Source organism: Sceloporus occidentalis, unplaced genomic scaffold (genome assembly GCF_023333645.1).
Source record: "Sceloporus occidentalis isolate IW3139 unplaced genomic scaffold, rSceOcc1.0.p SCAF_1, whole genome shotgun sequence".
Classification (NCBI taxonomy): domain Eukaryota; kingdom Metazoa; phylum Chordata; class Lepidosauria; order Squamata; family Phrynosomatidae; genus Sceloporus; species Sceloporus occidentalis.
Genome location: NW_028316981.1, coordinates 311,282,829 through 311,297,390, shown reverse-complemented (window position 1 = coordinate 311,297,390; position 14,562 = coordinate 311,282,829). Strand labels below are relative to the sequence as shown.

At 42.5% G+C, this 14,562-nt stretch overlaps 1 protein-coding gene across 2 annotated transcripts in view; it reads left to right on the top strand.

Moving 5' to 3' along the window:
- The window catches only part of LOC149324230 (phosphatidylinositol 3-kinase catalytic subunit type 3), a 155,267-nt gene that overhangs the window by 36,946 nt on the left and 103,759 nt on the right, over positions 1 to 14,562 (top strand). For both annotated transcript variants that reach the window (XM_089497916.1, XM_089497911.1), the window contains 4 exons: positions 337 to 491; positions 7,742 to 7,832; positions 9,240 to 9,307; positions 14,000 to 14,105. In XM_089497916.1, the coding sequence (XP_089354042.1) occupies positions 337 to 491; positions 7,742 to 7,832; positions 9,240 to 9,307; positions 14,000 to 14,105 (420 nt within the window). The remainder of the gene's footprint in view (positions 1 to 336; positions 492 to 7,741; positions 7,833 to 9,239; positions 9,308 to 13,999; positions 14,106 to 14,562) is intronic.

Sequence of the window (14,562 nt, the reverse complement as noted above, 5' to 3'; positions counted from 1 at the left end):
TTTTCTTATGCTTGAGAAAGATTCCTCTTGCCATTATTGGATATCCAAGATTGCTATTAAGGGTGGGCAAAAGATTGCCATTGCTACTCCGATTGCATGCCCTTCAAGGATTTGGCAGGGGCAGTCCTGATTAATCCTCTATCATTCCACCTTTTTTTCAGCTGCTTTGATACCCAGGTTTCTCTTTCCTTCCACTTCCTCCCTTTGTCCTCAGATTACTTCAGTCACTGGAAACTGAATTCAAAATGAAAAAAAATAGTTGGTGCTAAGTTAACGCAGTAGAGGCAGGGAAAGGCAGAATTAAGTTTTACCTACTTCTCCATCTTTGTTATCCAGGATCTGCTGATGTATCTGCTGCAGCTCGTCCAAGCATTGAAATATGAAAACTTTGATGACATCAAGAGTGGATTAGAACCCACAAAGAAAGACAGTCAGGGCTCCATGTCTGAGAGCATGGCAGCATCTGGAACAAACGCTGGAGAAATAGACAGGTAGGTGGGAAACCAGTAGGCAAGACGTTTTCCTAAATGGAGAGTGAATGGAAAGTAGAACAACTTTGACTGGCTTTCCACCAGCCTCTGCACCCTTAAATCCTTTCTTACTTCATTATTATTATTATTATTATTATTATTATTAACCTTTATTTATAAAGCGCTGTAAATTTACATGGCGCTGTACATACAGTCTTTTTAATTACACAGTTCCCTGCCCTCAGGCTTACAATCTAAAAAGACACCACACAAAAGGAGAAGGGAGTAGTGGTGGGGAAGGGGATGAGGTCCAGCAGTTCCTCTCTACCTCCAAGGCCTGGACCAAGGCAGGTGGACTGGAGGGAGGGCTTGGCTTCATAATGGATGGTTAATCTTCATCCAGGGAAGCAAGTGAGAATTATGCATTGCCTGGGAACGCTTCTCTGAACAGGATGGTATTCAACTCCGTTTTGAAGCTGGTTAAAGAAGTGATGGCTCTTGTTCGCCGGGGAAGAAGGTTCCAGGAGTGAGGGGCAGCGAGTGAAAAGGGGCAAATCCAAGATGGGGCAGAGGAAATCCTGGGCTGAGACAGCAGACCTTGACTACCAGAACGGAGGGCCCGAGTGGGAAGGTGAGGAGAAAGAAGGTCTGATAAGTAAGGAGGGGCCAGCCCATGGAGGGCTTTAAATGTCGAAAGCAGGAGCTTATACTGAATGCGGAAAGAGAGGGGCAGCCAGTGAAGGGATGCCAGCAAAGGAGAGATATGGTCAGAGCGGTGGGCGGATGTGATAATGCATGCAGCTGAATGCTGAACAGAAATTAAAGGATGGAGGTGAGAAAGAGGAAGCCCTGCCAGAAGGATGTTACAGTAATCAAGTCGTGAGATCACTAAGGCATGGACCAGGATCTTGGCAGTAGAGGCGGAGAGAAATGGTTGGATTTTGGCAATATTGTACAAAAGGAATCTACAAGCCTTGGCTGTGGTCTGGATCTGAGGGATACACGACAGAGAAGAATTAAAGATAAAACCAAGACTGCGGGCTTGCTGAACTGGTTGAATAGAAATGTTGTTCACAGAGACAGAAAAGGAGTGTGGAAGGGTGGACTTAGGAGGAAAGACAAGAAGCTCTGTCTTGAACATGTTGAGCTTCAAACGCCGATGGCGCATTCACTGTGAGACAGCTGTGAGAAAAGACGAAACTTGCTGTTCAAGCCTTGGAGAAAGGTCAGGGGTGGAAAGATATAACTGGGTGTCATCGGCATACAGATGGTAGGAAAAACCAAAAGAGCTAATGACTTTACCTAAGGACAGTGTGTAGAGAGAAAACAGAAGGGGACCCAGAACAGAGCCCTGGGGCACTCCCAACAGATAAGGAAACAGAGGACGAAGTTTGACCACCAGTGACCACAGCAAAAGATCGGCCTGACAAATAAGATCTAAACCAGTCAAGAACAGGGTCTGAGAACCCAAGATCAGAAAGTATATGAACAAGAAAACAGTGTTCAATGGTGTCAAAGGCTGCAGACAGATCAAGAAGGATGAGAACAGAGTAAAGGCCATTAGCCTTGACCCGTAAAAGGTCATTTGAGATCTTAGTGAAAGCTGTCTCTGTGGAATGCCTTGGGTGGAAACCAGACTGAAAGGGATCAAGAATGGAGTTGGCTTCAAGAAACTCGAGACAGTGAGAATAAACAACCCGTTCCAAAACCTTAGAAAGAAAGGGAAGAAGAAAATAAGCTTTGTCATAAATCATATCCTGAATCTTTCAAATGTCAAGATTTGAATATATCCTGTGGATTTCAAGGGGCTTACTCTCTATCTCTGATATCCTGTTAGTCAGTTATAATGTCTGTTCAATTTACAACCATATAACTGTTCCCTGTTCACATTTACTAATTACTATTGCCATGATCATAAATGTCCTGAAACCCAACTTAAAAGCCAGTCAGCTGTCTCATGCAATGGAGGTCAGTGGTGCAAGTGAAGAGGGCACTACAGGATCATACAAACATAGAGTTGGAAGAGACTGCACAGGCGATCCAGTCCAACCCCCTGCCATGCAGAAAATCCAATCAAAGCATCCCCAGCAAATGGCCATCTAGCCTCTGCTTAAAGACCTCCAAGGAAGGAGACTCCACTACACTCCGAGGGAGTGTGTTCCATTGTTGAACAGCCCTTACTGTCAGGAAGTTCTTCCTAATGTTGAGGTGGAATCTCTTTTCCTGTAGCTTGCATCCATTGTTCCGGGTTTCTCTGGAGCAGCAGAAAACAAACTTGCTCCCTCCTCAATATGACATCCTTTCAAATATTTAAACAGGGCTATCATATCACCTCTTAACCTTTTCTTCTCCAGGCTAAACATCCCTAGCTCCCTGAGTCATTCCTCATAGGACATGGTTTCCAGACCTTTCACCATTTTAGTTGCCCTTCTCTGGACAGGCTCCAGTTTCTCAATGTCCTTTTTGAATTGTGGTGCCCAGAACTGGACACAATATTCCAGGTGGGGCCTGACCAGAGCAGAATACAGTGGCACTATTACTTCTCTTGATCTAGACACTACACTTTTATTGATGCAGCCTAAAATTGCATTGGCCTTTTTAGCTGCCGCATCGCACTGTTGACTCATGTTCAACTTGTGGTCTACTTGGACTCCCAGATCCCTTTCACATGTAGTCTCATTCAGCCAGGTGTCCCCCATCCTGTATCTGTGCATTTCATTTTTCTGCCCTACGTGCAATACCTTACATTTCTCTGTGTTGAATTTCATTTTGTTAGCTTTGGCCCAGCTTTCTAGTCTATTCAGATCATCTTGAATGTTGATCCTGTCCTCTGGAGTATTAGCTATTCCTCCTAAGTTGGTGTCATCTGCAAATTTGATACGTATGCTCCCAATTCTGTCATCCAGGTCATTGATAAAGATATTGAATAACACTGGGCCCGGGACAGAGCCCTGTGGGACCCCACTGGTCACTTCTCTCCAGGATGAAAAGGAGCCATTGTTGAGCACCCTTTGGGTTCGGCCGGTCAACCAATTACAAATCCATGTAACAGTTACTTTGTCTAGCCCACATTTTACAAGCTTGTTTGCAAGAATGTCATGGGAAACCTTGTCAAAGGCCTTACTGAAATCAAGATATACTATATCCACAGCATTCCCTTCATCTACCAAGCTGGTAATTTTATCAAAGAAAGAGATACGATTTGTCTGGCATGACTTGTTTCTCTGAAACCCATGTTGACTTTTTGTGATTATGGCATTGCCTTTTAGATGTTCACAGACTCTCTGTTTAAAGATCTGCTCTTTAATCTTTCCTGCTATTGATGTCAGACTAACTGGACGATAATTGTTGGGATCCTCTTTTTTCCCCTTTTTGAAGATGGGGACATTTGCCCTCCTTCAATCTGCTGAGATTTCTCCTGTTTTCCAGGAGTTTTCAAATATGATTGCCAATGGCTCCGATATTACATTTGCCAGTTCTTTTAGTACCCTTGGATGTAGTACATCTGGTCCTGAAGACTTAAATTCATTTAGATTTACAAGGTATTCCTCTAATATGTCTTTACTTATTCTGTGCTGAAATTCCCCTATTCTGTCCTCTGTTCCATTATCTTCAGGTTGAGCACCCTTTGCCTTTTCTGAGAAGACTGAGGCAAAGAAGGTGTTGAGTAATTCTGCCTTTTCTCTGTCCCCTGTTAGCATTTTGCCATCTTTTCCCTGCAGTGGCCCTACCATTTCCTTCTTCCTTTTGCTGCGGACATATCCAAAAAATCCCTTTTTATTCTTTTTAACCTCTCTAGCAAGCCTGAGTTCATTCTGCACTTTAGCTTTTCTGACTTTACCCCTACACATGCCTTCTATTTCTTTGAATTCCTTTTTTGTGATTTCCCCCTTTTTCCATTTCTTATACATGCTCCGTTTAAAACTTAGCTCGGTTGAAAGTTCCTTAGTCATCCCATCATGGTTTCTGGAGACACCTCCCATTTTTCTTTCTCACTGAAACTGTTTGAAATTGTGCCTTCAGTATCTCTCTTTTGAGAAACTCCCATCCGTCCTGAACTCCCTTCCCTTTTAGTATTTCTGACCACGGGATCACCCTCAATACTTCTCTAAGTTTACTGAAATCCGCTCTCCTAAAGTCTAGAATGCGTGTTTGACTGTGCCTGGCTTCTCCTTTCCATTGTATAACAAACTTCAGGAGAACATGGTCACTTCCACCTAATGATCCCACCACTTGTACCCCATTAACCAAGTCATCCTTGTTGGTTAGGATCAGATCCAAAATAGCTGACCCCCTTGTTGCCTCTTCCACCTTTTGGTCTATGAAATAGTCTTCCAGGCAAGTGAGGAATGTGCAAGACCTTGAGGATTTTGCTGAGTTTGACTTCCAGCAAATATCAGTATGGTTGAAGTCGCCCATCACTACTACATCTCTCTTTTCTGAGTCTGTGGTCATCTGTTCTAGAAAGATATCATCCAATTCCTCAGTCCGACTTGGGGGTCTGTAGTAGACTCCCACCGTAACATCCTTGTTGTTTCCCTCCCCTTTAATTTTTATCCAGATGCTCTCCACCTGGCTTCCATGATTGATGTCCTGGATCTCTTCACTGGTGTAAATATCTCTGACATATAGTGCTATTCCTCCTCCTTTCCTGTTTTGCCTATTTCTCTTGAAAAGGTTATACCCCTGTATTCCTGTATTCCAATCATGAGACTCATCCCACCAGGTTTCAGTGAGGCCTATTATATCATATTTGCTTTGTTGTACTAGGAATTCAAGTTCATCTTGCTTATTTCCCATGCTCTGTGCATTAGTGTAGAGACATCGCAGACCACGGGTCCCATTTACTAGCTGCTTGTGGAAGTTTTTTGCCTCTCACTGTTGGGTCCTTGTACTTTTTTTTCTTGTTTCCTCTATCTCAGTTTGACTATTTTCTCCAGCCCTTTCGCCTTCCTTAATATTGTCTCCCTTCCCCACGGAACTCAGTTTAAAGCCCTCCTGATCAAGTTCTTGAGACTGTTGGCAAAAACATTTCTTCCAACCGGCGTGAGATGCAACCCGTCCGTTGCAAGAAGTCCCTCCTCATGGAACCGCAGCCCATGATCAAAGAATCCAAATCGTTCTCATCGGCACCATCTGCGAAGCCAGTTGTTCACATCCGCTATTTTCCTCTCCCTTCCTGGACCGTGCCCTTCAACTGGCAGAAGAGACAAGATGACAACCTGTACATCCGTTCCTTTCAGGAATGATGTGAATAGTCCCTTCCTGCCAGTGAGCAATTGTGTGAGGAGCAGAAGCAATAACTCTTGTCATCCTTCAGCATCCTACTTTCCAACACTGCAGAACTTGATTGTTTGGAACAGCTGATTGGCTTTCAAGGTGGGTTTTATCGGTTGGATCAGGAGATGCAGGTTCTTGGTCTATTTTTATGTTTTCACAGAATTGTGAGGTGGTTGAATGATTCTGGGAATTGTAATCATTGTTGTAACTGTTACTTACTCATTTCCTGATGTGTGTACATACAGCATATATATGAATAACACTAGGATTGGGAAAGATAGCCATGAAGGAACTTGATAAAATCCTAAAGAGCAAGTGAGGATTGTCCAAGCCATTGCATTCCCTATCACCTTATATGGATGTGAAAGCTGAACAGTAAAGAAAGCAGACAGGAAGAAAATTAATCCATTTGAGATATGGTGCTGGAGAGGAGTGCTGCGGATTCTATGGATGACCAAGAAGACAAACAAATGGGTCCTGGAACAGGTCAAGCCAGAACTTTCCCTGGTAGACAGGATGACTAAGCTGAGACTGTCATACTTTGGCCACATCATGAGAAGCATTGACTGACTAGAAGAGACAATGATACTAGGCAGCAGAAAGAGAGAGAGACCACATGCCTGTTGGATGTGCTTAATCAAAGAGGCCGTCTGGGAAGAGCAGTGAAGTATAAGGGGTCTTGGAGAAGTCTCATCCAAAGTGTCGTCATGAGTCAAGGTTGACAACAATAAAATATTGTGTGCATATACACATGCGCACGTGCACACACGCACACTTATAAGTAACACCTGTACGTGTGTGTGTATAATGCATACATCAGGAAAACAGTACATAATACTTAGCTTGTGCTCTTCCATGTTTGAAGCTGGAGTTCCAGAGCTTGGAAAAGAAAGATTTTTTTGAACTTCAGTTCCCAGAATCTCTTAGTCATTAGTGGATTATGGAAACTTTAGTCCCAAACAGATTATTTTACCTCACTTTGTGCAAACATAAATATAATTCCTAGGGAGTAAGTCCCATTGAAATTCACAGGACCGGCTTCTGAGTAAACATGCACATGTTGTCATTTTTTTAAAAAAGCAAACACAACAGCCTGCATTGCACAAAATATTAACAGGTTGTTTACGAAACAGAAGAAGAAATGGCAGATGGCTTAAGGGAAATTGTTATAGTTGGGAGATGTTGATTTAGCCTCTCTGCTACTGGGAATGATGAGCTTTTAGGTAGTGTATGTTTTATGTATGTCACCACTGCAGGTTGGAGAACAAGAGAGATAACCACTGCATATATGGCTATAAGTATTCTGCACAGTTATGCAGAACAGAATAGTGACATGTGGTTTAGAGATTGAGCTGTGAGTCTGTGAGACCATGGCTCATTGCTAGCTAACAGAGGTGGCGGATAACTTCTGTATCAATTGAGCATTGAACCAGGTCTGGCTTTCAAAGAACTATCCAAGGTGCTGAATTTATTTTAAGTGATTTTGTTGTGGTTGTGTGCCTTCAAGTTATTTCTGATTTATGCTATCCTATGGTGAACTGTTGTGGCAAGATATTTTTTCTTTACAAAATTTGTTCAGAGTGTTTTTTGCCTTTGCCTCTCTCTGAGGCTGAGAGAGTGTGATGTGACCAAAGACACTTAATGGGTATCCATGGCTGAGTGGGGATATGAACCCTGGCCTCCAGAGTCGTAGTTCATTGCTCAAACTACTACACTGCACTAGCACCTGTAGAGTTCATCATTTTGGATAGCTCTTTTAACTTTCACATAATCCCAGAGGAGAATTATTGCCTTACTGACCTGGAAGCCTCTGCTCACCTCTGTTAGAGTACTTATTTTTCATATAGTCAGTTGCAAGAAGATAAAAAGGGCCCCTCTGGATAAAACTAAAAGTGTATCTAGCTTGGTATCCTATTTTCCACAGTGATCATATTACATTGCTTTGAAATCCTTGTGTAAAACCTTTCCCCCTTATTGTATTCTTCTCCCAGTTCTCAGATCATCACAAGTCCACTCCCCCATGTGTCCTCCCCACCTCCTACAGCAAAAGCAAAAGAGTCCGCTGACAGCGAAAGTCTGGAGGTAAGGGATTTGTGTTTTGAAATCCTGGTTTGAACATATGCAGAAATCCTGGTTTGCCTGTACAAATGAAAGAGAGTACAAGCACTTCCTTGCCAACCAAGAACTAAGCAACCAAACTTGGCAGGGTGGGGGGCATGAGTCTCGAAATGCTGGTCTAGATAGGCAGAATGCATAAATTTACTTGGGTGCATGCGCGCACACGCACACACACACTCATGTGTGAAAACCATCTTCTCTCCAGGTTTCTCTGGAGCTGGGACATTTTTAGGGTGCGGCAAAGGCCTCCCATTTATATCTGAAAGGGCCTTTTGTCCTTCTGATGAGAGAAAACCAAGTGAAGTTGAATCCAGATAAGACAGAGGTACTTGCTATAGGAACCCCGAAACTGGGTATGAGATATATTCACTGGTCCTAGACGGGGTCACACTTCCCCTAAAAGACTGTGTTCGTAGTTTGGGAATGCTCCTGGACTCGTCCCTTCAGTTGACAGCTCAGATAGATGCGACGGCCAGGAGCGCTTGTTATCAGCTTCGGCTGATACGCCAACTACGACCCTACCTGGGACCGGGTGACCTAGAAACAGTAGTACACACTCTGGTAACCTTTCGATTGGATTTCTGCAATGCACTGTACATGAGGCTACCCTTGTACCTAACTTGGAAACTTCAGTTAATCCAAAACATGGCAGCCAGGTTGGTCGCCGGAAAATCAAGAGGCGACCATATAAATCCAGTTCTGAAATCTTTACACTGGCTGCCAATTAGTTTCTGGGCACAGTATAAGGTGTTGGTAATCACCTTTAAAGCCCTACATGGCTTAGGTCCAGCTTACTTAAAGGAACGTCTCCTTCCATACAATCCGCCCCACACACTCAGGTCCTCTGGGACAAATTCACTATAGACTAAGAAGAACAGACTTGCTGTAGTTACCCAGAGGACCTTCTCATCGGACGGTCCTAAACTTTGGAATGATCTACCAGAGGAGATCCGTCACATAACATCTCTTGAGGCCTTTGAAAAAGCCATCAAGACAGATCTCTTCCGGCAGGCATTCCCAGACTAATACATGGGCCCTCTCCACTGTCCCACAACTATGCCTTCTTTGACTCTCCCTTAAACCGCCTCATTGCAATGGGGATTAAATTTTAATGTAATTTTTATTGCGATTTTAATAACTGATTTTATGCTGTTGTATTTTAAATTGTGGATTAGGGATTGTGTTATTATTTTACTATGTTATATTTTGATTGCAACCCGCCCCAATCCTCCAGGGAGAGGCGGGCTAATAATAATAATAATAATAATAATAATAATAATAATAATTTTAAGGTTATTATTATTATTATTATTATTAAATGTTGCCTTTTCTTTCTCTCAACCCTAACCTTTTTTAACCACTTACTTTCAGCAAGACCTCTGCACGTTCTTGATATCCCGAGCATGCAAAAATTCCACCCTGGCAAACTACTTATATTGGTAAGTATGGAGGTAGGATTCCTGCTTATTGTTGCAGAAACTGAATTTTATACCTCTGAGCCTAGAAGGAGTTTCAACAACCTCTAGTCCTCCTGATAATTTGCTTCACAGTCCTGTTTCACATCTTCTACATGCATTTTTCCAGATGGGCCAGGAAACAGGGGAAGAAAGAAAATGATATAGGTGATAACAGTCCTTTTGGCTCTTGCCACAGCTGGGTATCTAATGAACCACATTAGAGTCATACTCTTTCAGCCTCAGTGGATGGCAACAGCATACTCGCTCTGGCTCCCTCTACCAAAAAAACTCTGAAGTTATCTACCAAGAAAAACCCTATGATAGGTTTGTCTTAAGGTCTCCATAAGTCAGAAATGACTTGAAGGCACACAACAACAACATAAACAGCAGAAATATTACACATCCCATTAAAACACCCTTCTGCCCCAGTTAGTTAACAGATGAAGGACAATCTAAGCTAAAAAAATCTTTGTTTGCTGGCAGATAGGCAGAAGAAAGGAATCCAAGCTAGGCTTCTGTAGAAGAGAATTCCACAGTCTGGGAGCAACCACGAAGAAGACTGTCACCAAATGTGCCTGGGATAATAGAGAGACAGAGAGAAACCCTGCCCTTGAAGATCTTGAAATTTAAGCAGTCTCATATAGGGAGATAAAGTTTTTCAGATGTTGGCATTTTGTACAGTCAGCATAACTTTCGACCCACTATATTTCCCGATTCCTCTTCTAGATAAACGTTTAACGGTGATCTCGTCCAGGTGATCACTCCAACAGAAGGGGAGCCCATTTTATATAGCTTTATGTACATCAGTAGAGGACAAGGTCTTGGAACAGCAGATATGAAGAATCTTGACAAGATCTTGAAGTATAAAGGTATATCACTGAATTCTCAAGTTAGGATTATCCATGCTATTGCGTTTCCCCTTTCTATGTATGGTTGTGAAAGCTGGACAGTGAATTAAGCTGATAGGAAGGGAATCAGTTCATTTGAAATGTGGCACTGTAGAACAGTTCTACAGATACCATGGACTGCTAAAAGAACAATATATGGCTCCTAGAGCAAATAAAGGCTGAACTCTCCCTAGAAGCCAAGAGGACTAAACCACACGATGAGATCATACCAGAGTCATGAGAAGACATGACTCACTAGAAAAGATAATAATGCTTGATATGGTAGAAGGCACTAGGAAAAGAGGAAGATCATATACCAGATGGAGAAACTTAATCAGAAAAGCCGCAGCCCTGAGCCTGCAATCCCTGAGCAGGGCTGTTGATGACAGAGTGACTTGGAGGTCTCTCATTCACAGTGATGTATTGTAAGTTTCAAGTCAGATCACAAGTGTCTACCTTCAAGTCTCAGGTCTTACACAGTACTACACAGAATGAAGTAGTAAGCCAAGATAGTTGCATTCATTTTGTTATTGTGTGCCTTCAAGTAATTTCTGACTTGTAGCAACCTGAGATGATCCTATCACAACATCTTTCTGTAGCCCCCCACCCTTTCCCAAACGGCTCTCTTTTTATGGAGAGGGGGAGGGATGGAGAGAGCAAGTAAGGGAATCTGCCAGGAGATTTAAATTAAGTTGTTGTCATGACAAACCAAGGGAACATCAGGGCTTTGACTGAACTGCAGTTAGAGAGGGCAAAGTGTGTGTATGTAGGTGAGTGGGACTGAGGGAGAGCCCTGAAGGGCTGAAAAGGGAAGGGTACTCAAGGAAGAAGGAAGCCTGTGTGGAAAGGAGATCTTGTAGCACTTTTGAGACTAACTGAAATAAAGAGGTTGTTAGCAAAAGACTAACACAGCTGTATCTTTGAATTCTATCTGTGTGTAAAGGAGTTACACAAGTGTCAGACTGCGCACTCACCATCTCACCTGCCTGGCCGCCTTCCTTCCTACTCACTCTCTCTTTCTCTTTCTTCTTCCTCTGCTCTGTCTGGGAAAGATGGTTACGCGTCAGCCAGCCATTCAGAGACGGCTCAGCTACTTGCCAATCCATGCTGGCTTTAGAGGAGGAGGAGACAGGCAGGCAAAGTCCTGTCCCCTTGTCCCTTTAGTCTTTCCGAGCTCTTTTCGACTTCTTGATTTCTTTGTTGTTGTCTCTGCCTCCTTCTCTCCCCCTCCACCCCAGCTTTCTGTGCCTTGTGGTCTGGCTTCTGGGCATCCTCCTTCACTTATTTTTCTGTTACCAAACCTCCCCCACCTATTTGTGGTTTTGAGCTCTGTTCGAATTGCTTGGGATGGGTTGTCTCTTAAGAACTGCGACAAAAGCAGGAACAGCAACAAAAAGATTTTCTGTATCACCCAAAATCTACAGCCAAATAACCGGAAGAGAGGGAGAGAAGAAGAAGAAAAAGCAAAGAGAGGGGCCAACTCAGCACACATGCACACACACACATATGAGGAAAAGGCAGCAGCAGCAGAGGCTGAGGCAAGGCAAGACTGGGTGGAGGTGGGAGTGAAAGAAGGATGAATGTGTCATGTTACTGAGCCAAGGCGCTGGAGTCAGTTGCTAAAAATGTGCAAGTCATGAGTTGAGTTAGGCAGTCATTTATTACCAAGTCTGAGGTCCAAAACACACCACAGAAATAATCCAGTTTGAGATCGCTTTAAATGCCCTGGTTCAATGCTAGGAAATTCTGGGAACTTTAGTTTTGTGAGACATTCAGTCTTCTCTGTCAGAGGGTTCTGGTGCCATAATGAACTAAAGTTCCCAGGGTTGCCAAGCACTGAGCCAGGACAGTTAAAGCGATCTCAAACTGGATTATTTCTGCAGTGTGTTTCCAACCTGAGTCAAACCACTTGAGTTTACATCACTGCTATTCATGGGGTCACCATAAGCTGAAGTTGACTTGATGGCAGTTAACAACAACAACTACAACATCAAAGGTTGAGAGGAGTAGCCAAGCCCAGTATTCCCTATACTCTGATACACTCTACAACTGATCCCTGTCAGTCTTAACATTCTGCATTCATTCATCTGTAGACATAATAGAGTCCAGCTCATTTAAAGTACCTCATTGCTGCCTGTCTCCATTTGGAAAATAATTGGCTTTGTATTTTCTCTCTCTTTTGCCCCTAAAAGAACTAAGGCAGAGGTGGATTTCTCAGGTTCCTGTTTTCATAAAAATGCAGGCTAGACTTTTATGTTCAAAGCCTTTCCTGTTCTCTTTCAGGCTGCAAAATTGACCAATTTATTATTATCCCCCTGGCCTGATCTTCTTCCAGACGATTCAATTTCTCAGTTCCAGAGTCTGAATGTCACAGCTATAGTTCCAGCACTTGCAGCTATAAATTCTCAGGTCCACTAATCAATTGTGTATTTTGGCTCACCTGGTTCAGCAGAAGTTGGAAATAATAACATAATAAAATTAAAATTAATAAAAAGATTATAGTGGTAGTGAGACATAAAGTGATGGAACACATTTATAATACTAAGAAAGAAGCTATTCAACCCATTGCAATGGGGGAGAATGGGAATATTTATTGGCATGTTCCTTCAAGTCATTTACAACTTATGGTGATCCCTAAGGCCAGCCTATCATGGAGTTTTCTCAGCAAGATTGATTCAGAAGAGGTTTGATATTGCTTTCCTCTTAGGCTAGGAGAATGTAACTTGTTCAAAGTCACTTAATGGGTTTCAATAGCAAAGCAGGTTTGAATCCTGGTTTCCTGGAGTCCTAATTCAACAAACACACAAACCACTACACCATGCTGACTCAACTCTACCTATATCCATCCACAAAGAGGAGCTGGAAAATTGTCGCAGTAGTGGTATAAATCATTTCCTGCTTTCTGAGGTTTGTAATCTGTCGAAAAATTTGTGTTAACAGTTTGTATCACTGTTTATGACTATGTTACAGTTTTATAATTGTACTAGATAAACTCATCTAGGAAAGATCATGTAGCAACCCTCTTTGCCTGTTAAAGAATTCACATTGAAAGCATACAGCCTCCATTGAAAGACCTCCAATGGAGATGGTGGTGGATTTCCTTTTACTGAAGGATTTTAAGCAAAGTTTGAATGCTCATCTGTCAGCAGTATTCTCTCTGTAAATCCTTGTACTGGCAGAGGTCAGACTAGGTGTTCCTTAAGGTACTTAACATTTCTCTCATTCTGTGATCATGAAAACTAGTTTCATCTCCCTATCTAGTGTCATTCCAGTTTGTTGTTCTACACTTTGTAGACCAAAGGTGGAAAACCTAACAGTCAGAGGGTCACATTGCCCCTCCAGAGACCCCAAATGCTGTATCATACACTAGGACATAAATAAAATACACCCCCCCCCCCCGAATGCTTCTAATGCTCTCTGAGACGGCAGTGGGCATTTGATTTGTAGTTCAGCATCTGTATTAAACAAGTACTCGCCTAGGCTTAGAATGGCACCGTGTGTGTGTGTGTGTGTGTGTGTGTGTGTGACTTCTGTTGATCACAAAAACAGCATGGGGGCCACACTTGTTCTGTGGACTGCAGTCGGCCCACATTTGGTGGAAAGGCTAAAAACCTGACATTGTTCAACATATGCTGAAAGCTGCAGAAGTGAAGCCCACGTATGATGCGGGCTCACTGTACTATATATGCTGTGACTTCATGCCATCATGTTATTTGTGACAGAGCTGTGCAATGGTTGATCTACCAATAGCTTTAAAGGTTGGTATTGTTCTTCGGTTCTCTTGAAGGTATGTGATTGTGGAATGTGAAGACCAAGATACTCAGCAGAGAGATCCCAGGACTCATGAAATGTACCTGAATGTCATGCGGAGATTTAGTCAAGCTCTCCTAAAGGTAAAGACTGTAACTTTTTGGAGGGTAAAGTGTAGAATGAAGAGGGATAGCTTAGCTTGATCATAACAGGTGCAGAAACTGCACTGACTTCTGGGCTACATTCTGGGCATACAACTCCTTGGGGAGTGCTGCCAAGTTTTGGAGAACTGTCTAGGAGAGAGTTTTGGAAGCAAATACTTTTGTTTTGGTGGTCTTCTGAGATTGGTTTTATTTGCTTGCTTCTGCTGCTTAGAAAGTATTATCTATTCATTTATTATTTTGATTTGATTTCTGTCCTTTCTCCCAAAAACTGAGACTAAAAGCAGCTTTTAATAAGATTTTTTAAAAGTTGTGGATAAAAAAAATCACATATAAATAACAACAACAGGCAACAATACAATAACTAATTGTAACAGTAGTAGATGGACAAATAGAATCACAACAGCACAATTACAAAAAAGTAAGACTGTTTAGAACA